The 24255-nt window shown below is 40.3% G+C and overlaps 1 protein-coding gene across 10 annotated transcripts in view; it reads left to right on the forward strand.

The window, feature by feature from the left end:
* Positions 1-24255, forward strand: part of LOC101169564 (receptor-type tyrosine-protein phosphatase S) — a 62624-nt gene that overhangs the window by 33084 nt on the left and 5285 nt on the right. For 2 of the 10 annotated variants that reach the window (XM_020711000.2, XM_020710999.2), the window contains 24 exons: positions 18-32; positions 1269-1538; positions 3407-3786; positions 4442-4643; positions 6392-6528; positions 7177-7321; positions 9594-9911; positions 10956-11149; positions 11286-11312; positions 11536-11653; positions 11838-12500; positions 13249-13343; positions 14729-14982; positions 15210-15297; positions 15443-15661; positions 16069-16226; positions 18428-18442; positions 18642-18754; positions 20609-20706; positions 20983-21106; positions 21427-21602; positions 21764-21883; positions 23036-23190; positions 23533-23818. In XM_020711000.2, the coding sequence (XP_020566659.1) occupies positions 18-32; positions 1269-1538; positions 3407-3786; positions 4442-4643; positions 6392-6528; positions 7177-7321; positions 9594-9911; positions 10956-11149; positions 11286-11312; positions 11536-11653; positions 11838-12500; positions 13249-13343; positions 14729-14982; positions 15210-15297; positions 15443-15661; positions 16069-16226; positions 18428-18442; positions 18642-18754; positions 20609-20706; positions 20983-21106; positions 21427-21602; positions 21764-21883; positions 23036-23190; positions 23533-23818 (4370 nt within the window). The remainder of the gene's footprint in view (positions 1-17; positions 33-1268; positions 1539-3406; positions 3787-4441; positions 4644-6391; positions 6529-7176; positions 7322-9593; positions 9912-10955; positions 11150-11285; positions 11313-11535; positions 11654-11837; positions 12501-13248; positions 13344-14728; positions 14983-15209; positions 15298-15442; positions 15662-16068; positions 16227-18427; positions 18443-18641; positions 18755-20608; positions 20707-20982; positions 21107-21426; positions 21603-21763; positions 21884-23035; positions 23191-23532; positions 23819-24255) is intronic. The other 8 variants (XM_020711002.2, XM_020711003.2, XM_011486681.3 and 5 more) reach the window with 7 other exon arrangements.

The raw sequence follows: 24255 nt of genomic DNA on the forward strand, positions 1-24255 counted from the left end.
TGCACCCTGATGTGTAGGAGCGACAGACACATGTACATAAGTTTATTAACTTATAAACATGCACATACTACCTCACATATCTATCTTTTTGCTCGCACTTTCCCGTTTTGCCTCTTTCATGCTGTCTTGGTGTTTTTTACTCAGTGTCCAATGATCACTTTGTAGTTGCCACAACACCTCCTTGGACCCACTCCTGTCCACATCTCAAATTCATTTTTTCCTACACACTGTATCAGTTATGAATCCTCTGTATTGTACAGTATCTTGTTGCACAATGTGGCTGTCCTTTGCTACATTGCCTGTCATTGTCTGGAAGAGACGCAGAGCTGCCTCTCCCTCTCTGTCTTTTCCCTCCTTTCGCTCTCTGTCTGTCCCCTCCGTCTCTTCCGTCGCTCCTCTCTGTCTCCCCTCTCCTCAGTTCTTCGTTCTCTTCTTTGTGTTTCTCAACCATTTTTATTCCTCTTGAGTCGCCCAGGCATGCAACTGACCTATGAGTTCAGTCTCTCGATGAATCTCCCTGGGAAAAAAAAAATGTAGTCTAGGCAGCTCTGACAGATGCAGTATTGGATATAACTCGCCACTTTGCTTGTTCTTCACACGGGGGACACAAATAGCAGGCAGATCCTATTGATCGGCCTCCATGATGCATACACTCCCTCCAAAAACAGCCCATCTGCTGCACAAGTAACAAGGAAACCTCAAGCAGTTTAAGTTTCCCTTCAGTCTCTGTTTAGAGGGAGAACTTGTATAGTTATTAAAAAATACAAAATAAATCCTTCAATCTTCTGTTAAACAGATCAATTTGTTAAAGAGAAGCTGACTAGAGTTGCCATGTCCTGGTTGAAACGATACTCAAGAGTTTGTCACTGTTTTATTTTGAGTAGGCAGCTCACACTGAATGGTTGAGCTCAACACAAGTTTTGTGTCTTTTTGTTGGAATCATCAATACCATAAAGTAATTGGGACTAAACTTGAAATATCCCTTTGTAATTTTCTGTAAAAACCCTGAAGTTCATTCTCCCCCTTCCTGTTACCTCTCCTCTCTTTCTTCCTCTTTTTCTTTTTATCTTCTCTTGCTCTTAATCTCTCTTTCTCTCCATCTCTCTGCTCTATGCTTTGCTCTCTCTCTCTCAATCTCCCTCTTTTTCCTTCCTTCTTTCTCTCCATGTTTCTTTTCCTTGCTCCCCTCCCCACTCCCCTGCCTAACCCCCTTTAATCTCTTACCCCCCTACCCCTTCCTTTCTACCCCGACTCTCCTCCTTTCTCAGTCCGTCGTGTGCCCCCTCGTTTTTCTATCCTACCCTCCAACCATGAGATCATGCCAGGAGGGAGCGTCAACATCACCTGCGTGGCCGTGGGGTCCCCCATGCCTTACGTCAAGTGGATGCTGGGCAACGAGGACTTGACCCCCGAGGATGAAATGCCCATCGGACGGAATGTTCTGGAGCTCAACGGTGTCCGAGAGTCTGCCAACTACACCTGCGTGGCCATGAGCAGCCTGGGAATCCTGGAGGCCACTGCTCAGGTGTTAGTCAAGAGTAAGAGACACTTTGTTCTTAACGCTGGCTTTGTTATTTCCCTTTCTGAAGTAAAAATTGGGTTTCTTTTTAATTTTTATTTTAAATAGTTTACCATTATGTATCACCGGTGGTATTACTTTCTCACTTGCTGGTTTTTTTGTGTAAATTTATTTTGTTTGTTTTTTTTCATAAAAACCTCTGCAGTGATTGCTCCTGTCTGAGGAAACCTAATTTCCTCCACTTTATTTTTAAACCTACTGATTCGAAGAAAAAAAAAGCTTGTAATAGGATCCAAAATGAGTTTACATTCTGGAAGCTGAGGGAATAATCCACACAGTCCTGGTGTTCTGCTTGAAAATTGCACTTTTTACATCTAATATAAAAACCTGCCTTCTTAAAGCAGAAAAAATCAGAAACTATAGAAAATATCTAGGAAAAATATTTAAGACTTGTTTTTATTTTGTTTTTAATCAATTTTTTCTTCAATATAAAATTGGTAATGGTAATGTACACCTGCATTTTATTTTTCTTCTCTTAACCCTTAAATACCCAATCTGATAAAAATTGTCTTTTTTGGTGTATTAACATCTTGGGAGGATTTTCTCATGATGAAGGACTTATGTAAAGAAAATTAGGATTAAAACTGCATTGCAAAAAGCTTGTAGATGTGACTTAAAAGCTACAATCAGCGGACCATACGCTCCCTGCTCCACTCCATCCTGATGCATCCAGTCATAGACAAATAGATCCATGTACGTCTTGGTTTTCTCAGTTTGAGCTGGAAAATGGCTCAAAACTGTACGGCTGAATAGCTCCAATATTGCTCGCTGTTTTTTTGCACAGCTAATGTTAAGTTTGATGGAAGGAGGGCTCAATGCCAACAGTCCCACCCACAACTCCGAAATACATTTCTTCTTAACTACTGTCACACTGCAGGAACTTTGTCTTAAAAACAAAGTTTTTGCTAAAAACGGCATAATCAAAATAAAATAAAAACTTTTGAAAAATAGATTAAAAAAATGATCGAAGTGGAAGTCTTAACACAGTTTAGTGATGGCAACATTTTGTTATTGTGTGTAATAGAGCAAACATTACATCGTATTAGGGTTTCCAGATATCTCGTTAGAAAACATGCCAGTCTAGTTTAGTTTTTTTACCTAAAAAATCATTTAGTCTGTTTTTTCCCTTTTTTTCACTGTTAAATTCAAATTTGCATCTTGAAAGCAGCACATGTTGGTTTTAAACATCTTTACATCTAAGTTAAACTGTTTGAATTGTGATTTTGATGGGAAAAATCCTCCTACTTTTCTCCATTAATGTTGGTAGATAATGTCACAAGTCACAATTTTCAAGTTTCAGCTTTTGTACCTTTTTTTAACCTTTAACTTATTTTAATGTGCTAAATGTTAGAATAGGTGTGTATTAACAAAACATCTAAAAACAAAAAATCCCATTTTCTTGTATTTTTAGCTAATTTAAGATCTTAAGTGCAAATAACAGTTGAAGCATTTCCCAAAGTTCTTTTGGAACAGATGCTTGCACATGTACAAAAACACAAAAATAAATTTCTCCTTTAATCTTCCTCTGTAGAGATGTGCAGCTCAGGCATGCCCTGTAGTAATGTAAGTTTACATGGAAAAGAAAAAAGGAAAAATGTGTTTGGAATCTGACCAGACTGAGGAAACATAAGCAAACATTTTCTATATGAAGAAAAAACAAATGTGCAGACCACAAAATGATTCTCTCAGACTGCAATATCAGGATTCTCCTGAGATTTTTATCTCAAACAAAACACAGAATGTGCAGGGAACTGACAACATTATTTATTAGTTGGACAATTTATATTAAAGAAATTAAACATCTATGTGTGTCTTTCTGAACCCCAGCTTTACCAAAACCTCCTGGCACTCCCATCGTCACGGAGACCACAGCCACCAGCATCACCATCACCTGGGATTCTGGTAATCCCGACCCTGTGTCATACTACATTATTCAGTACCGAGCCAAAGGGCCGGACAGCAAATACGAGACCGTGGACAGCATCACCACCACCCGCTACAGCATTGGGGGGCTCTACCCCAACACTGAGTACGAGATCCGGGTGTCAGCTTTCAACAGCATCGGCCAGGGTCCCCCATCCACCCGTGTGGAGGCTCGTACAGGAGAACAAGCCCCTGCCAGCCCTCCACAAAGCGTCCAGGCTCACGTCATTTCTGAGAACAGTGTGTTCATCCGCTGGGAAGAACCTGAGGAGCCCAATGGGCAGGTGAGCAAAGGATTCAATCAAAAAAAATGTGTATCCCCAAAATGACAGAAAGATCTAAGACTGTATCATTTGGGGCAGCACACAGGGATTATGTCTTGCTTAAGATTTCTATCCCTTGCTGCTTCCGTTGCTCTTCAAAGAAAGAAAAAGGTAATAGGACTGTCCACTCTAAATTGATAACACTCCCTCTTGAGACCTAATTCCTTCTTTCAAGACTCGCCGCATTCATAAAAGCACAGAATTGAGTGCATATGGGGATTATAGATATTAAAAAGTAACAACAGTCGAGGTGGGGGAGCTGGAGATTTAAGAAGTTTGCAAAAGGGATTACATACATTCTGACCAATCTGCTGCATTGGTAAAAAAAAAAAAGGGGGGGGAGGGTTGATCAGATCTTAATTGCTAGAATAAGAGAATTCCTCTTAGGTAAATGTTTGACCGAGCTCTGCAGGGCAAAAACCTTTTTAAATAAACAAGACCATGACTTTGGCGTGTCATACATTTTAGTAGTGTTAAAACATGGTATTTAGGGATTACTATGGGTTGTGTGGCGATGGGATTAAAGGGAAAACCATAAATCCAAGACCAGTCTCCGGTAACCTCAGAAAGCTCAACCCTACCTCTATTTTGTTTTTTTCTGTTTTTTAACTTGTAGGTGAAAGGTTACCGTGTGTACTACACTATGGACCCATCCCGGCCTATAAATGAGTGGCAGATCCAGAATGTCCAGGACAGCCTAATCACCACCATCCAGAACCTCGTCGCCTCAGAGACCTACATTGTCCAAGTCCTCGCTTTCACCTCTGTGGGGGATGGACCCTTCTCAATTCCTATCAAAGTCAAAGTGTTGCATGGAGGTTCGTGTCAGCAAAAATCAATGTCATATCGATGCGTTTTCTGAAATAAAAGCAAGCATCAAGCATGTTTAGATCACCCATGGTTAAAGATGTCTAGTGCCAAAGCTGAATTTCTGCATCATTTTTCCCATCCTATTTTGTTTTGGTCAGTCTGGGATGAGCTCATTTGAGTAAAGTGGGTGGATGTCCACACTGAGTGGATGCACGGCCTTTAGGTTCCATTTAAAAAATGACAACAGGAAGTAGCCACGGACTGTGTAGAGAGGCTGTGGTTTGTCTGAGGGACTGCATATGGCTAAAGTCACCGTGCAGCCGACATTACGGCTTGTCATGCTGAGCTGCCTGAGGGCTCCCTGGTCCGGCACATCCAGCAAAGGTCACCAACATTAAATTTCACATCAACTCTGATTCTTCCTGAGCAATAAGCGCTGCAGATTAGAAAAATAGCTTTTCAACATTACACATCTGTGGGTTTCTGATGGATTTTCAAACAAAGTGATCAAGTGCTAGATAACTGTTTTATATGGAGAGAAATTAGACTCAGTCGGATTTGTGCGTGCGTAAATCTTGATTTGTGCGTAAATTAGGCTTTGTGTATGCATATTCTCGCTTTGTGCGTGCGTAAATTAGGATTTGTGCATAAATTTGGATTTGTGCGTGATTTGTTACTCACATAATACGTTTTGTGTATAAGTGAAAAAAATATAAAATGAAAAAAATACAAAATGCAATTTACGTATGCACAAATTAAGATTACAACAGCTTGAAACTACTTACACAAACACATCTTTAAAAAACACGCACGAATCCCTTGTTACGCACACACGAAGCCAAAGTTACGCACGGAAGGCTGATAGGAAAATTCTAATGACCGAGCATTCCACTGGTATTTAAACGCAGCACTTACGGACGAATTTGTGAGACGTGAAAACAGTCTCACGGTAGATCCGTGCGTAACTTTGGCTTCGTGTGTGCGTAAAGGGATTCAGTGGGTTCTGAAGCTAGATGGACGATAATTCATCACATCAAATCTAATTAACTTAATAAGTTAATAACCCTTTCAAAGCTATAAACCTTTAAGCCTTTTTTTTCTTTTCTCTCTGATTTAGAAGCTTTATAACTTTAAGTTTAGTTGTTGTTTTTAATACATGTCTTAAATCTGCTGAAGTTACTGAGAAACATTTCCTTTGTATTTGTTTCTGTTTTGTAAAGTAAAACTGTTCCTAAACTTAGTTTTTTTTGTTGTCTTTTAGAAGTTTTTCAAGCTGTTTTAGAAAAAAAAAAGCAGTATATCATGAATCTGAATCTGATCATTTGTTTGTTGGCTTATGGGAAATGTGGTTCTCAATCCATGGTGAAGACTTGACCTGTCAGGAAATGCAATTTCTCGAACACAATTTTTGCTGTTTAGATAGAAGTGGTGCAATTTGCAGAATTCAAACAGGAACAAGGATTCAAAAGTGTCACTTATGTCTCAGTGCTGATTGTGTCGCTTTGACAGCCGCTGTGAAGCAACTGGATGTGTAGGAAGAGACACACAGATGACAGCTTTATATCTCTGATGCTGTTACCAGCCGGACTGTCAATCTGTAGCAGCTACCTAAAGAAATGAAAATCAACATAATTTTGTTTTCTTCAACTTATGAGTTGATTTGAGTAATGAAAATGTTTTCTAACTGTAAAATTTATGTCAGAAACCACAGCGACTTAAAGTGCAACAAAGGAACATTTTAGCATGTCCATTTCAGTTCCAGGCCAACCTGGGAAGTTTAGGGCCGGAAAAGTGACAGACACCAGTATTGAGCTGACCTGGGATCCTCCATTCACTAAGGAGAAAATTATCAACTATGAGCTCCTCTACAAGCCTGTGAAGTTCGGAAGTCTGGTAAGATTTCCTTAAACTCTTCTGATGTGATTTCCTAATGCTACGTATACATTGGGCATGTGATGCACGTTCAAGAACACGCTGAACACGGGTTCTTAAACGCGCTTTTAGCAGACAGTGTTTATACTAACAGTGTCGGAGCGGTGCAAATCTTCTTCAAGGCTTTTTCTTTCACAGCTCTATTCTGATTTATAAAAGACTTGGTGCCATATAATTCCAGCCGTGCACAAACCACAATTATTATTTTGTTCTTCATGATCAAGTTTCTACTTCCGTGTTTTGAAAAGAATGCCATGCATATGTCACCATCAAATTCGGTCCCTGATTGGTCAGAGTTCAACTGGTTTAACTTTCAATTCACGTTCAATGTACATTGCGCCAAAAAATGGAATTAAAACGTGCATAGCGATGCGTGAACTCGAGAGCATTGAAAGTGAAAAACGCAGATACGCACGATTACATAGACTTTTCCTTGAATGCACATTTCTAAGCTTGGTGTGAACAAAGCATAACAGGATGCTGGCTAAAATGAAAACTAGTTTCAGTGTGTTTTATAGTAACCATCCTTCCATTTTCACACGTGCCTCCTCTCTTCTCTCTTTTTGTCACCTGGCCTCTCTGCTCTCTCCTCTGGCACTTGTCTCGCAGGAGAAGCTGACCTTCACGCCAAGAACCACCTACACCGTGGAAGGTCTGAAGGCAAACACCGAGTACTCCTTCTCCCTTGCCGCCATCTCCAGCAAAGGCATCGGAGCTTTCTCTCATGAAATGGTGCAGAGGACGACACAAGCCAGTACGTCTCAACTCACCTGTGTTCACATACTGTACTCATGTGAGCGCCCATGTGCAGCTCCTTCACTGTAATGTTTGGGTTTTGTGCCGGAAGGGTCTTTACACGTGTTTTGTCCTCAGTTCCTGGCCTGGAAAAGTCTACAAACTATCTTTTCATTCCTCCATATGTTTTGTTTCTAAATTCATCCGCCCATCCGTCTACATTTGACTGTGCCTTTCCCCCTCGGCTCAGCTGCTGTCTTTCTTCCACAGCCAAGTCATCCTGGCAAATGGAGATGGAGCACCGATTAACGTTTCTATTTTCCTTCTCTTAGTCCTCCTTTCATATTTTCCACTCTGTCAGTATCGAATGTCTTAGAGAGAATGAAACCGTCTGCAGCCTGAAAGTGATTTGGGGTTTTTACTGAAAGGTGGTCAGCAGGGTGTGCTGGGAGGTAAGGTCTGAACTTTGTACACCGAAAAGGATCCTTTCTCTCTAACTTCACTTTAACTTCATTCAAGTTCCACTCCAATCAAATTTTAATCTTTTGTAAAAGTGTTTCCAGTTGTCTTTTTTTATTATGATTAGCCAAAATCAAAAACCTATCATTTTCTAGGACATAGTTTCTGCAGAGCAGCCGAAATTTGCCTCTGAGTTGTGGTCAGGACTGTTGGCATGGAGTAAGCCTGCCCTCACCTTCCGTCATCCATCTGTTTACTCTCTCCCGCTAGCTTACAGCCCCTTACACCCCCAACCTAACATTACCACTGCAACAAAAATAGAGAGAAATATTGGAACTTTCCTCAGATGAAGAAAACAAAGACAGACATGGATCTATTTGTCTGCAGGTGGATGCATAGGAATGGAGCAGAGCAGGGAGCTAGTAGTTTCTAGATCTCAGCTATTTGCTCTTTTCAACAGCATTTTTCGTCTTTTCCTGATTCACAATGATTTCAGAAAATAAATACTTAGAAATTCAATTTTAATCTTAATTTCCTTTGAATATGAGGAAAAATGCCACAAGAACAGGTTAAAAACACCCAAAACACGATTTTCATTGGAGTGGGTCTTTAATGTAGTCACATCTACAAAGAATATTAAAAAGACACCAAAATAGTTTTAAAAAAGAATTAACAAAGAAGCTGCAAAAATGCATCCTGCAGGTTGTGGTAAGTTTCTGTATTTGGGATCACACTGAAGACAGCAGTTGTAGCTTGCTGTCTCTCCTTTCTTTGTTAAATTAAAAGGGAGACCACAAGAGGAGGTGGCAAAGCGCAGGGCGAGTGTGGTGCTAGATAAGCAGACTATTTCATGCAGCAGAATTCATTTCCCAGGGAGGTTGCGTGTGCTTTGTTATCGCCAAGCTTTGGTGCACATCAAGATTGTCCCCCGAGGCCAACAGAACAGTGGCTGTACGGCTGAGTGAATAGATACTTGAACCTGTCAGCTAAGACTGTTACACACACACACTCGAGGGGCACAAACAAACCCCAACACCTGGGCCAGGCTCGGCTTTTGAGGGTGTGTTACTTTAATGACATTGTAGGAGCTGAGTGATATCTGCGGCTTGGAAATCAGTGGTGGTGAAGGTGATTTTACATGTTTCTCAACTTGGGTTTGTTTATTTTCCTAATTCATCTCTTTCTTTCATTCTAGCTCACCCGAGTGCCTTTTTTTCCCCTATTTTTTTTAAATTCCAAATGCTTTTGACAGCGACTAAAATCTATATAAGTTCACTTTATCTCTGGCCGTGATGCTCAAGATCCTCTTCTGGCCACCAGAGGAAAGTCTGACACTGCTCTATTATCAAGAAGACTCGAGGATTATGCTGCAATGAGGGCTGCTGTGTGGATATATATATATATTTCTGTTCTCCTGTGTGGTGAGAGTTTTATCCCTCCTTTAAAAAGAAAAATACCGACATGATCTAGTTGAATTTCTTGAAAGGGTTAACCCTACTCTTTCCTATAAGCCCCAAAAGTAATTACTGGTTTTCAGATGCTGTTTTTTCTTTGCTTATAATTAAGTTGCCAAGTCAAAGCATTTGTTTCTGCCTTGTTTCATTGGGCTGTGACTCTATGCTTTTATAATACAACACCACCTCTTGTATCCCAAACCATGTTTTGTCAGCCGAGTGTTATTACTTTCAGTTTACTTTAGTTTCTTATTGTTTCCTTTCTTATCCTTATTTCTATCCGCTTGCTTGTAAATTTCCCCTCTGTCACTTTTTTTGGCCCTTCTTTCTTGGTTCTTTCCTAAACTCAATTGCCCTGCTCGCCCCTTCTCCAATCAGAGCCCTCGGCTGCACCAGAGGGTGTGTCCTGCGAGCGGGTCGCCTCCACCTCGCTCAGAGTGAGTTGGAGGCCGCCTCCAGTGGAGGGCCAGAATGGGGAATTGGAAAGTTATGAGCTGAAATACCAGAGGGTTTCTGGGCCAGGAGGTGGAGATCAGGGCCTGGAGGTGAAACAGCTTCCTATCCCAGCCCATCAGGGCCAGACTGTGATAGATGGGTTGGAGAAATGGAGCTGGTACAATATTACCATGGCAGCATCCACTGCAGCTGGAACCGGACCCAGCAGCCCACCTGTGATCTGTAGAACCGATGAGGATGGTAGGTGTGCTAACACACATTTTATTTACATGTTCATTTTATGGACACGACATTCAGAAAATAATAATAAATGGATCGCTCAATTGAATAATTTGTGGCCATGAATTATTATTTTGTACACACAAATTAGTCTTTTGTGATTATAAATTAGCTTTTAACTTGCGTTTTGTGTACACAATTCAGTATTTTGTGAGTACAAGTTCACATTTCTGCACACAAATCAGTGTTTTGTGCACAAACAGTATAAAAGTAATACAAATTTGAGACCACCAAATATTTATTTGTGTGCAAAAAATACTAATTTTTGTAAACATAATAATAATTTGTGGCCAAAAACTGCTAATTTGTGCTCTTCAAATACTAAATTGTGCACACAAAGTACAAATTGTTGTCCTCAAAATGCTAATTCTTGCTAATAAATTAATAATTTGTGTGCATTTATTTCTAATTTGTACACAAAAATGCTCATTTGTGGACATTAAATGCTAGTTTGTTAGCACAAAATGCTAACTTGTGCAAAAAAATGCTAATAAAATGTGACCGCAAAATACTAAATTGTGGCAAATGTGATTGAAAGGGAAAATGTTGTTGGATGTCATGTCCAAGGCTCTGTAAAGATTTTTAATGAATTAAAATACAATAAAGCATTTTGAAGTATATTTTTATTTTATTTTATTTAGTTTTGTTGGATAAATTGAGTTAAATGGATATCTAAATAGAGATAAAACAAACAGGGTGGACTTGAAACCATTTAATTTCTTTTTTTATTGTTTAATTCTAAAGTCAATAAAAAAAAGTTGAGCTGACATGAATATTTGTTATAATTTTCTTTTTCCTTTATTTTCACTAAAAAAAATGTTAAAAATGTACATAAAACTATAATTAGCTGTTGTGACTTGGTTTGATCATATTTTGTAATATTTTTATTCATTTAATTTAAGGGAAATTTAATTATTGGATATTTAATTAAACTCAGTCCATTATACTTATTTGATTCAAGTTTTTCCTGTTTTATAGCCGCGTTAATTCCGTTTGTGTGTGTAGTTCCCGGTGCAGCGCCTCGCCAGGTGGACGTCCAGCCGCTTAATTCCTCAGCACTGCGAGTGACATGGCGCTCTGTGTTGCCACAGTTACGGCAAGGCCAGATCCGAGGATACCAGGTGCATTTCAGCCGCGCAGAGAGCGGTGAATCACGCACCCTGCCCCGAATCAAAGACCTGTTACTGGACGAGTCTCAGGTGAGATGATTGTAGTTAAGATTGGAGTTTGAGGGGCCTCAGTCATGTTTGAGCGCTCCATCTTTAAGCATTTTTGACTCATCCGTCTCCTTTCTGTCTCGCCTGCCTGCGGCGTGTGTTCTGCCTTTGCAACAAGATGGAGGAGGACGAATCCACTCTGTATGTGAGTGCAGACCGACTGCCTCTCATTATTAACAAGCTCTCTGTTAATATCATACATCCAATATATTAAAATTCTCATTAGGTCTGAGCACAGCAAATCTGATCATCCTGTTATGTAATTAGATCATCACTGATGCTAAATTATTAAGGAAAAGATGTAGAATAGATCTACTCTTAGTCTGAAGGCTCAGCAATTAATTTTTGTGCTTTTTTTTCTCCTGCAGGAGCTGATTTTAGGAGGTTTGAAAGCAGAGACTTTGTACTCCGTCTCAGTGGCAGCATACACCACCAAAGGAGATGGAGCACACAGTAAAGCCAGGCTGGTGAAGACCACAGGGATTGGTGAGCATATGTCAGGAATATAAAGCTCCGGATTTAATGACACATTCAAGCATTGATTTTACAGCAAGCTGAAGCAAAGGAGAGTCATAAATAAACAGCCAGATCAATTCTAATTCCTCTGCAATTTACATGATATACAGTTTTATGAAACATATTGCAACTCATTTTCCACTGTCGTTCTCAGTGCCAGGCTCCCCCTCCCTCTGGGTACTCCCAGGTTCGGGTTCATCTGCGGTGGTGAGGTGGGCCCCTCCACTGGACTGCTCGGAGACGGGCTCTGATGGCCAGAGGGTGCTTGTGGAAATCCAGGGCTACCGCCTACAGTTTGGCCCGAAAAATGCTTCTTTAAACGCCACCGTGGAGTTCTCTCATCGTGAGAGAAACTTCACCGCAGGAGACCTCTCTCCAGGCTCCTCCTACGTCTTTGTCCTCTCCGCACGGAGCCGAGCAGGATATGGAGATGCTGCCAGGAAGGAATTAACAATCCCCATGTTCCCACCTGTGGGAAACCCCAAAATAATCGAATTTGTTAATGCTACTTGCTGCTCCCTCCAGCTCTCCTGGCTGCCTCCAGCCTCAGAAGAGCGCAATGGTGTCATTACCCAATATACCATAGCATACAGAATGGCTCCACCCCCCAAACCTTCTTCTGGCCCAGTCCCCTCTGCCATACCCGACCCATCTGTTCCTCCATGGCTGATCACACTGCCAGCAAGTGAGTCCAGCTACACCATCCTGGGCCTCAATCACAGCACAGCCTATGAGGTGCGAATCCGAGCCCACAACAAGGCAGGGCCGGGCCCCTTCAGCCCTCCTCTAGTGTGCCTCACTCTGGCCTTTGAAACAGGTAGGGCGGGCCTCAGGCCTGAGCGCCCTTTTTCTACTCCCAAGCACTGATTCCGCTTCACATGCCTTGTTTTTTTCTGGAGTTCACCCCAAATCACAAAAATAAACAAAGTCTGGGCCAGCTCTTACAGGTCTGCCTCCCAGCAGATCAACCCAGAGAGATGGAGAAATGCAAAGCTCAAAGGAACTCCTCCCCCAACTCTCCTCCACTCACTCACGTATACCTCCATCACTTCCCCTTCACCACCAGTGGAAACAGGTTTGCTTCGAGAGCACTGCTTAGCACAAACCCCCTGGTAAACAAAGGGACTGCAAATGATCTTCAGAGGAGGTAGGTGCTCAGTCTATTTGAAGTATAAAACTGGCACCTGAAGCTGAATCTGCAGGTAAGTTTAGTTCGGTCATTTGTTTGGTTTGGGTTTTTGTTTTCTTGGTAGACCTTCACTGCCACCTTTTCCAAAGCCTCAGCTGACAGGCTGGACTTAGAGTAGAGCAAACACAAACTGACAGTGTGGCATGTCACATTCCTGCAGCCAACCTGTCTGTTACATATTCTTATTAATGTTGCCATCCACTCTCCCCATCACTTCCCCATCCTCCTAACTGTCATGAGTCTTTCCCCAAGTAACACTCTTCTCCACTTTTGCAGGTTAGCACTGGGAGAGCACCAGCTTTGCAGATTTGAATCAAACTCTTTGCTTCCATTAACTCGAGCTCTGTTTGTTTGTGTTTGTGTTTTCATCCCACAGATGTGCCAAGGAATTTTTCAGTCAATCTGGCTACAATGACCAGCGTTCTCCTCACCTGGGAGTTTCCAGAGACCAGCAATCCGTACCGCTTCATTGTACGTCGTGACCTGCAGCCGTTTGAACTCCTTTCTGTTTGCTTTAACTTCAAGAAAGCCAGAATTAATTTTAATCTTTTAAACTGAGATTAGGCAATGGTTCTTTTCAAAGTTCCCATTTTCATGCAGAATCCTAATTTTCAGTTCATTTTATGGAGGTGACCGTTTTTTAGAGGATTTTTCTGTTTTATTCTTTGAGTTTTCTGCACTTGAATGATTCATTAAGTCAGCTTTAAATGACTTGGAGAATAAAGAAACCAGTCCCTGTGGGCAGAAGGAAAATTGTTAAATATCTTTAGAAAAGCCGAAAAAAACCTCATGTTAAGGTCATTTTAGAAGAAGACATGAAAGACTGGCTCCTTTGAAGCAATTGCAAAAATATACAAAGGGAGACTCTATTGTGGAGAATTTTAACTGACACTTGATTTAGAGAAAAGGCTTACGGACTCTTAGATGTGGAGTTTTGACCGAGCCCAGTCTTTTTGCTGGTAAATAGACAAAAACAAGAACTATTTTTGGAACCACTCTTCCCTTAAAACAGTACTTTTTTATATTTCTATACTTTTTTACTGATTTAATAGAAAACAATTGTCTGTAGAGAAAATAGCTGTTTCTGACTGTTTGGAGTCTTTTTTTTTAAAACTTCATTTATCAGCTTATATATATATACACTGAAGCACTTTTTACACATAAGTTTTGAGGCTTTAAAAATAAAATCATCTTTTAAAAACAGAGAAAAACGATTTCTGACCTCACAGATGACAGAATATCACTTTTGCTGTCAACATTATTTACATTAAACATCAGTTGTTTTTCAATGTTCCTTCCTTCTCATCCATGGTGCGTGATTCAAATCTATCTAAAACATAAAAAAAAATTTTGTTAAAAGGCAACTATTTGATAATAGGAAATGCAATTTTAGAACAAAGATCGGCACCATTTTTATTTGGAAAACAAAACTTTCTCTAAATAAATCTGGTCTCCTTGTCTGTTTTATCTTAGGATCTGATCCCTTGCTTATTTTTATTTTGCATTATTGTTAATTATTTTAGTTAAACTGAATAACTTTGGTTAAATGAGCATCTCATGTTTTAATGCAAAATGTATAAAAACCTGAATTTTTGTTTCTTTTCTTTTTCATTTTTCTACTTTCTGTTGATTAGTATGTTGTGAAGAGATTTCCTTTCTATTGTGTTAAATATACCTAATAATATAAAGTTTCATTTAAAAATTTACTAGAGTTATTAGGTTTTTAAAAAACAAACAGTATAACTAATTTAGTCTATCATCAGAAATAATATATACTATTACATAGTGACAAAATGTTTAGTTGAAATGTTTCCGACATTTTTCTTGTTGTTGTTTACACCCTCCCGTCTGTTCAGGTGGAGTACAACCGTCAGAAGATGGAGGTGGACGCTCGTCTGAAAAAGGCAGTCATTCCCAACCTTCAGCCTGACACCAGCTACGACTTTAAAATCACCTCTACTGAAGGCAACATGGGAGGCCTTCGCCACCGCATCACCGCTAAGACATCCCCACCGATCACCATCCGCCGCCCTGAGATTGACCACACTCGTGACACTGAAACAACAATCACTATAATTCTGCCGTCGTTGGAAACCAGAACTCCTGTCAAGTGAGATTTACTAACTGACTTTTATTATCTGTAATGCTTTTCTTATAAGGGCATGGCGGTATTTATACTTATCAGTCACCATCCATCAGAGTAATCTGACTTTGCTGTGCTGAAGTAATGTGATCATACTAAGAATGGGGATGATAGCACCGCATGACTGACAAGATCCTGCAGATTAACATATGAGGGCTTCTGGCCTCGTGACATTTCATTCTTTCTTTATGCAGAAATGTGTACGTTGTGGTGGTTCCTCTACGGCGAGCCCGAGGCGTCATCAAACACCTGAAAAGTCCAGACGAAATGGACCTGGAAGATGTAAGAAATCACACCTCTATCTGCCTACATTAAGGCATGAGCTCAGAAACAAGAACTGAATAATACATTCAAATCATTCTTGTTCAAACATTAATCGTGGGTTTTTAAGGTATCGTCTTGCTTGATGTCTTCACTGTCTCTTCAGCTGTTGAAAGACATCAGTCAAAGGCAGAGGGATTCCAGGCAGCAGAAGCAGGTGGATCTGAAGCGGGCTTACATCACGGCCCGTTTCACACCTGCCACCCTGCCAGCATTCTTCACCCTGGGGGACCAGCTGGACTATGGAGGCTTTCAGAACCAAGCGCTGGATCCGGGGCAGGAGTACGTCTTCTTCATCCTGGCTGAGCTAAACTCCACAACAGGGGTACGAAAGCCAACCTGCTCCTCTTTTATTTCCTTCCAGCACGATCAGCTGTATTTCCCCTCCTTTAGGATCTCAACATATATTGCGATCAATACTGTTGAGTCGCGCAAACATTGACTCAAAAACATTAGCTTTACTAAGTGTTGGTATATACTTTTTACAAGATGTTGTCACCTCAGGACATAAAGCCACCCTGGTCACAATTACAGCAAGATCTGTTCAGTCTAATGCAATCCTCTGCAACCCTTTTCTCTGATTCAAAGACTGCACTGCAAAAGAGAACTAGAAGAGATCGGTGCAATAAATTTTATCATTTTCTCAAACTGAGAACTGTTATTTTTAAGAAATTCTGAACATTTTGTCTCAAAAAAGTCAAAATAAAGTTCAGTGTTGGATGTTTTCTGCAGAAAATGTACGTGGCCAGCCCTTACACCAGCCAAGTGACTGCCCCGCACTCCGACCCCCAGCCTTTTGATGCCGGCGATGGGCTGATCTGGGTGGTGGGTCCTGTCCTGGCCGTGGTCTTCATCATCTGCATCGTTATTGCCATCCTGCTCTACAAAAAGTAAGTGGGATGACCTTCATAAAAAGCAAATGTCAAGTTTACAGCGATGGCAGTGACTCAGAGTGTTAATCGCTCCAAGTAAATGCCAAAGCGCTTTTCATTCTCATAGGATAAGAGGATAAGACTGGCTTTATTCTTTTTTTTTTAATGTCAACAAGTTGTGTTTTGTTTTCCGATGCATTTCAGATTCCCTGTCTGTGTCTTCAAATTTATACTACACCAAAACTTTTCAAAAATGTTTCACATAAATATGAAAACAGGAAAAATAACACTTAAAAAGGCTTCAAATTTTGCTAAAAGTTAAAGTAAATAATGTTTGTTCCTAAAGGAAATTATTAAGCATAAGAATTTGACAGCAGCAGCAGCAGCAGTTTACATTGGGTTGATTTGAAATTCCAGTTGCAGCATGCTACAATGCCTTCTGACATGTTTAATCTCGTAAAACATTGGATATTAAGGAAGAACTCTGAGTCCACTAATAAGGAATGTATTCAAAAGCTCCACCACGGCCATAAAAGCTCCCTTGGGGGTCTTCTTAAAACATCTGCGGATCTGCTAACAGTCCCAATGGGACATAAATCCTCTTGAAGGTCAGTTTTTTCTCAAACCGTATTTCTTGATTAGGAAAACACTGGATGACTACAATGAAAGATTTACAAAAACAAGAATTTGCTTGAAGGTTTTTCAAAGGAAACTCCATGAAGGAATAGCTGCAGACTTCTCTGGAACGAGATGTTTATAACTCTTTAGAATCTGTTTATCCGTCAGGACAGAGACGCTTCACTCAGGATACGCTGAGAGGAAGATTTTGTTTAACATGATCTTCATCATCATATATGTTTTACTCATCCTTTTTTTTTTTACTTTCGATCTCTAAAAACTGGCATGAAATTCTCACAAGTTTATTCACAGATCTCATCAAAAAGCTTAGTTTCCATGATAATCCTTGGGATTTTGTAAACTGAATGTTAAAAGTTTATTGTGATGATTTTCTACTTATTTATCTCTGACCAAGGGGAAAATTAAGAATGTTTCTACTATGGGTCAAAAAGCGAGTAGGTGTGAGGTAAAAGTAACAACAGCAAGCCACAAGCTCCCTGCTCCACTCCATTCTGATGCATCCACCTGCACACTAATAGATCCATGTACATCTTTGTTTTCCTCATTCGAGCTGGTATCTGACTCGAACCTGTACAGTTAAAAAGCTCTGATACTGCTCACCATTTTTGTTGCACCAGTAACCTTAGGTTGGGGTTGTAAGGGTCTGTAAGCTAACAGGAGAGTGTGTAAACAGATGGGTGATGGGAAATGGGGGCAGGCTTACCCCACCCACAACTCATAGGTAAATTTTTTATGAACTCCTCCTGCTCTGATCTTTTTTTTTTATTCTGGCTAAAAACTTTATAATGATATTTAAAAGACCACTGTGAGCACTTTTCAAATAGATCAAAAAAGAATCACAGTGCGCCTTTAACCTACCAGTAATTGTTTTCTTTGTATTATAATATTACTCTCAAACTATTCGAGGCAATATTTTGCTCCTCTACAAACTTCCCCACTACTTCCTACAGACACACTCTTACACTATATTGAATTCTACCTAATTATCATTGTTTATAATTCCATGCAAATGTTGTAGTAAATATAAACGCACTATCCATTTTGTTTAGATGTGATTCACTAATTCCAAAGAAATGTTGAGATTGATATTGAAAATTACTCTTTTAAACCAACTTTTATGCTAATATTGATCAACACTCATCAATGAGTAATTTTTCCTTTTATGAAAGGACAAATTGATAAATGTAAGTCTGTGAAACTCAATAAAAGACACTATATTCAAATTGCTAATCCTGTTTGACACCTTTACACAGTGCTGAACACTGATTTGGCACAGTGCAGTAACACGTACATGTGCATTCTCTGACCCTCTGCTTGATCTGTGCTTGCTGCTCCTGTTTATGATTCTGCAAACGGAAATGTTAAATGTTCAGCTCTTTTCCCTCACAAATGCTTGAAATCTGTCAGATTTGCTCAAGTTTGGACGTTTGTTCTGCCTACAGACAGCCATCAAAGAGGTCTGACCCTGCTGTAGGCCCGGGCTATGTGCTGCAAGCTACCAAGCTTTTGAATACTAATGCAAACTATTGATTTTCCTCTCTAACAATCTGCTTGTATCCTTCCTTTTGTTTCATGGGAAGCAGCAAGCCTGACAGGTAAGATTTAACCAATGTCAAAGCCCCTGTTCTTTTTAGCTCTTACCAAATACATGTTGTTAGTACGGTTTGTGCAGAGCCTTAAAATGGAATATCTGTTAGTGCATTTTTTTGCACGAATCAAATAGACTTCAGTGGTTTTCTGTCCTGGTTGTCTGCCTGCGGTAATTGCATTTTTGTCTTGTTACTGTCTGATCAGCAAGCGAAAGGACTCTGAGCCCGGAACCAAGAGCCTTTTGAGCAATGCAGAAATGATGGCCCATCATCCAACCGACCCCGTGGCGATGAGACGCATCAATTTCCAGACTCCTGGTATGAAGCGTGTTTCCGCACAGGCACATAAATGCGCATGCTCTTTGAATTTCTGTGATAAAGTGCTCTTCTTAGTTCATTTGAAAATAAAATATTCATGCAGCTAATTTTAAAAGGAAAAGGAAATAGGTTAGACTTGAAAAGTTCTCCGTCCTCATCACAGAGATCCCATACCTGGCTGCTCCCAGTACTTTTTTAGAGATCAAAATGGACGCCACCCAGGTAGTACCGTCAGGGGTGAGTCATGTCTGAGTGTGACAAGAGCTCATCATCTCTGCTCGCCCACACTCCACATGCCAGGCGGCAAACTGCAGGCAGCAACTGAGCGTTCACACGTGGGAAAGTTCGGAGAATTTGATGTCTTACTGTGCAAAAAAAGTTGGGAATGAGTAAACAGGCTCCCTGAGTGATCAGGGCGTGGCCTACAGGCTACCAATGCTTCACTTAAGATACTGCTGCGAGTCTAACCGCAGTTTTGTTTGATGCTGCTTCTCTGCAGTGTGTCACTTAAAAAGGTAACAGGAAGTGTCACCATGGAGATCAGCATCAACAGACACAAAGGTCAAAAAGAAACAGTTTTACATGTATTCAATCGATGAAGGCTGGAAGTCTTCTATTTTTACATCTTCTTTGGAAGCCAGTAAAGCGTCCCCCCTCCCCTCAGACTTTGGCTCCTCTCTTTTATCAGATGTTTTTTTTTTTTCTCTTGTGCAGCAGGAACCTTGAAACTCCCTCCTCCTCCTCCTCCTCTTCTCCCTAGAGATTTGTGCTTTTAAGACGCTCCACAGTTGTTATTCTTTTGCCTGGAAAAGCCGCAAATTCTGTCAGAGGTCAATATGGTCGTGATGGAAAAGTGGTTGAGACAGCTTGAAAAGAAATACTGCAGATATTTAAAGACCTACTCCAAGGAAAATTGTGTTTTTTAACATGAATTTGTGACATTTTTCTGATGATGGAGGACACGTAAAAAGAAAATTAAGAATAAAATTGCATTTCTGAGCTTTTCTTTATTTCAATTGTTGTGAATCAGGAGCAGAGGATAAAATGCCATTTGAAAAAGATCATATTTGTTACATAGAAAATATACTTTCCTGGAACATTGCGACTGATTCGCTTTATTCAGATGCATTCACTTACAGACCAATAGATCCATACATGCCTTTGTTTTTCTCATACAAGCTGGCATCTGGCTCAAAACTGTATGGCTGTATAGCTCCAACGTTGCTCACCATTTTTGTAGTACTGGTATTGTTTAGGGGCTGTAAGCTAGTGGGAGAGAGTGCAAATAAAGAGGTTAAGGGAGATGAGGGCTTTCCACAACTTTTGGCTAAAAATGGCATATTCATAATTAAAAGACCACGGGGAACGTTTTTACAATAGATCAAAAGATGATTGGAGTGGAACTTTAAGATACCAGAGCAAAAAATATTGATTCTCATTCTGGTTTCAACTTTTTGTCATTTAAACCCTGCCAGAACCAGCTGCTCTTCAAACGAAGATCCGGCTGCTTTAACGTTACATTTCCCCCCTCCGGCTGCTGAAAGAAAATGGTGTAGGACCCATAGGTAGCTTCCTTTATGTGTTTGTGTGCAATCCTAATTAGACTTCTGTATATTTTTGTTTCTCCTCTGATCGCTGAGAAAGTCATTAATCAAAGAAAAACAATTCCCAAACAAACCAGGCTCGCCTGTCCTCGCACGTGGGTGAAAATTGATTTTTCTGCCTCCCCGTGTTCCCTCATGAAATGTGATGTGGTCTGCTTTTCTAATTAGCCCTGCATCTTTACATAAGAGTCAAACCAACCTGTGGTTTTATTTAGGTTGGCTAAAGTTCTGACTTTGTACAACCCTGCAGGAATGATGAGCCACCCTCCCATCCCCATCGGCGAGCTGGCAGAGCACATAGAGCTGCTGAAAGCCAACGACAACTTGAGACTTTCTCAAGAGTACGAGGTGAGCAATAAATCTTCCTTCCATATGCATACATGAATGGATAGCATCCTTATTGTTTAGTGATGTTAACCCTGTTAAGCATCCACCTCATAAAGCAAATGTTTTTAAGACTTTGTTCATCTATGTTCCAATTACACCTTCATGATTTATTCAGGCTTGAAATTTGTTGCTGCAGCTTGTCTACATTACAAAGCACTCTCTTTCTATTACCCTCAAATGCTCCACTTGATATGCCACTACACAATATTAATGTGTCCATTTGCTTCTCCTTTCCAGTCAATCGACCCTGGTCAGCAGTTCACCTGGGAGCACTCCAACTTGGAGGTTAACAAAACCAAGAATCGCTATGCAAATGTGATAGCGTACGACCACACCAGAGTCATCCTGTCGCCCATAGAAGGTGAGTGTTCGCTGAAAAGGACAGAAGGTAAAGAAAAATGTAGAGGAGGAGACCAGAAGCTTCATCCAGTCCTGAATATCCACTGAAACTGAAGGGAGAGCATTCAACTGCAGCCAGGACTTCTCCAGTAAAAGAAGGAGAACGGATTGGATCCGCATCTCACGCTTTTACACCGACAAATTCCTGCTTTTGTTGCCGCCTCGTGGAGCCTGTCACTTGCCAGAAACAAATCTTCTTTGGTGTCATGCGTGCAGCTTCATTTTTTATGTCACAGACTGGATTTTATTTGTCGAAAGCCTCACATGTGGCTGTTTTTGCAGGCATCCTGGGAAGTGACTACATCAATGCCAACTTCATTGATGGCTACAGAAAGCAAAATGCCTACATCGCTACCCAGGGACCACTGTCTGAGACATTCGGGGATTTCTGGAGGATGGTGTGGGAGCAGCGAACGGCCTCAGTCGTCATGATGACACGACTGGAGGAGAAGTCCCGGGTAAGTAGGCAGCTCCTCGCCTACTGAACTAAATCTGCAATAGTTCTCTTCTAGAGTTCACGCTTAAGTACTTTCAGACTTATCTGCTTTTTATAGTTGAGAAATGCAACTGAACCAAGCAAAAACTTGACTAATTTGAAGGTTTGGATTTGTTTTCATAGATAAAGTGTGATCAGTACTGGCCGAGTCGCGGCACAGAGACCTACGGCATGATCCAAGTCACACTGCTGGACACAATGGAGCTCGCCACTTTCTGTGTTCGCACCTTTTCCCTGCATAAGGTGAAAAATTAAGCTGTTCTTCAAGCCTCCACTTCAATCTTTATCCTCTGCGCGACTCACTGCTCTGCCCTCACCTCTATTAAGCTTATTGCCTCTGAAAATGTCTTTGATCCCTTGAGCTTCCAGTTTGGAGCCAGGTGCATCTGCAGTAATCATGAAATTCAACCATCCCAGAGCGAGTAATGTATGTGGACACACAGAGGGTAATTTTATAGTCTGGGCGCCGTGTGGGGCTCAATCCAGGCCAGCCTCGCTGTGTCAGAGACCAGATCACCGCTGGAAGCAGAGTGGTTTCCTCTAACTCATCCCAGACCGCCAGGCTGGCATGTCTCACTGGCCTACTTAGACAGAAATTAGGCCATCTGAAGGGTCCCTTTGCAGCATCACCTCACTATGTTTCTATTGACGCCTGTTAAAATACTTGCTTTTTAAATATGTAAATACTGTGTAATTTATACATGTTAGGTTAAATATTAGAGACGTCGGATTCATGAATTTATTTTTCCTAGAAAAAAACGAACTTTTCAGGCAAAAATCTGCTTTCAGTTACATTTTATTGTAATATTTTCTCATTTTAAAATAGAACAGTCCACCTTTTAAACATTTAAACTGATCAATTGTTTTAATTTTATTAAAATTTTGTGAATTTGTGAATCAAACTCAATTATATATAGTGTTGCAGTAGTGAAACCCCACACTAAACTTGAATTAGGATCAGTGATTTTTTTTTTAAATTGATTTGTTTTTATATTTTTTTAATATCTTTTAAAAGGAAACCTGTGGGAGGATATATGATAAAGTGGTTAAATAATCACTCCAATGAAAACTATGCTTTTGGTGGTTTTAACATGTTCTTGTGGGATTTTTCTGATGATGGAGGACACATATTGGCCTTTTATTGTTAGAAAATGATGCTTTTTTGATTTTTGCTAAAACAACATTATCATAATCAAAATACAACTGGGAACACTTTTAGAAAAAATCAGAAGAGGATCAGAATGGGACCTCAGTTTATAGCCCAAAATTCCAAGGACCTGAACAAACTGCCCTAATAATGAGTTCTAATAATACTCATGCAAGCACAGTGACAGCTTTAGTAAATTCTGTTGTTTTTTTGTTTTTTTATTTTTTTGCTCCTTTATTTCCTTTTAGAACGGAAACAGTGAGAGGAGAGAGGTGCGTCAGTTCCAGTTTACGGCCTGGCCTGACCACGGGGTGCCAGAGTATCCTACCCCCTTTCTCAACTTCCTCCGCAGGGTCAAAGCCTGCAACCCTCCGGATGCTGGACCCATCATTGCTCACTGCAGGTAAACAAACATCGAGGTCTGTCTTCTGAGCAGCTCTAAGTATACTCTGGCAACAAATGTAGTGTAAGATGAGCCCAGTTCTATTTCAGTTTCATTTTGATTTGATTTTGGTTTGATTTGAAATGGTTTATTTCAAGCAATCAAATAAGAATAGTACACAAAAACATTACAATCAAGTTATACATTCATACAATGACGTATCAAACTTGGGACAATTTTAAATCTTCAAGTTGGCCTTTTATTGTTAAAGTATATTATTGATAATGGTTCATCTCAAAATGAATCATCAGAGGCATTTTCTTTCAAAATGTAAAGTCATTCATTGCCCCCCCCTCCCTTCAGTGCTGGTGTTGGTCGCACCGGCTGCTTTATCGTCATTGATGCCATGCTGGAGCGCATTCGACAAGAGCGCACCGTGGACATCTACGGTCACGTGACGCTGATGCGCTCGCAAAGAAACTACATGGTGCAAACAGAAGACCAGTACAGCTTCATCCATGAGGCCCTGCTGGAGGCCGTGGCCTGCGGGATCACCGAGGTGGCGGCGCGGAGTCTGTACTCCTACATGCAGAAGCTGTCCAAGGTGGAGCCTGGAGAGCATGTCCCAGGCATGGAGCTGGAGTTTAAGGTAGGGAAGAACATAGGAGGAAATAATACATGGATTTTATCCTAAATGAAAGGATTTTAGAATTTTCTGATACAAAGAAATGTTCAAATATAGAAAGGAATTTTACTTAAAAAATGAAATAAATGCTATTTTATTTATTCCTTAGGTCCTTTTTTATCAGGTAGCAAAAAGAAAACATTTATCCAAGTTCTTGGTTATAAGTATTATTGTTCTTTTCTGTTGTTTTTGCTGCTTCATTCAACAGTATTTCAAAATTAGTTTCACATGAAATCTCAAAAACACTTTTGGAGGAAAAAGTTTTTTTATTAGTTATTAAAACTTTTTGGTTAGAAAAACTCATCTATTGTTTTTCTTTTTCCTTTTTTTTTATATGAATCATTTATGATTAATTAATTCTTTATAAAACCGTTGCAATGTTTAAAATGTGTGGATGAAAT

The sequence above is a fragment of the Oryzias latipes genome, chromosome 17 (genome assembly GCF_002234675.1).
Source record: "Oryzias latipes chromosome 17, ASM223467v1".
Lineage (NCBI taxonomy): Eukaryota > Metazoa > Chordata > Actinopteri > Beloniformes > Adrianichthyidae > Oryzias > Oryzias latipes.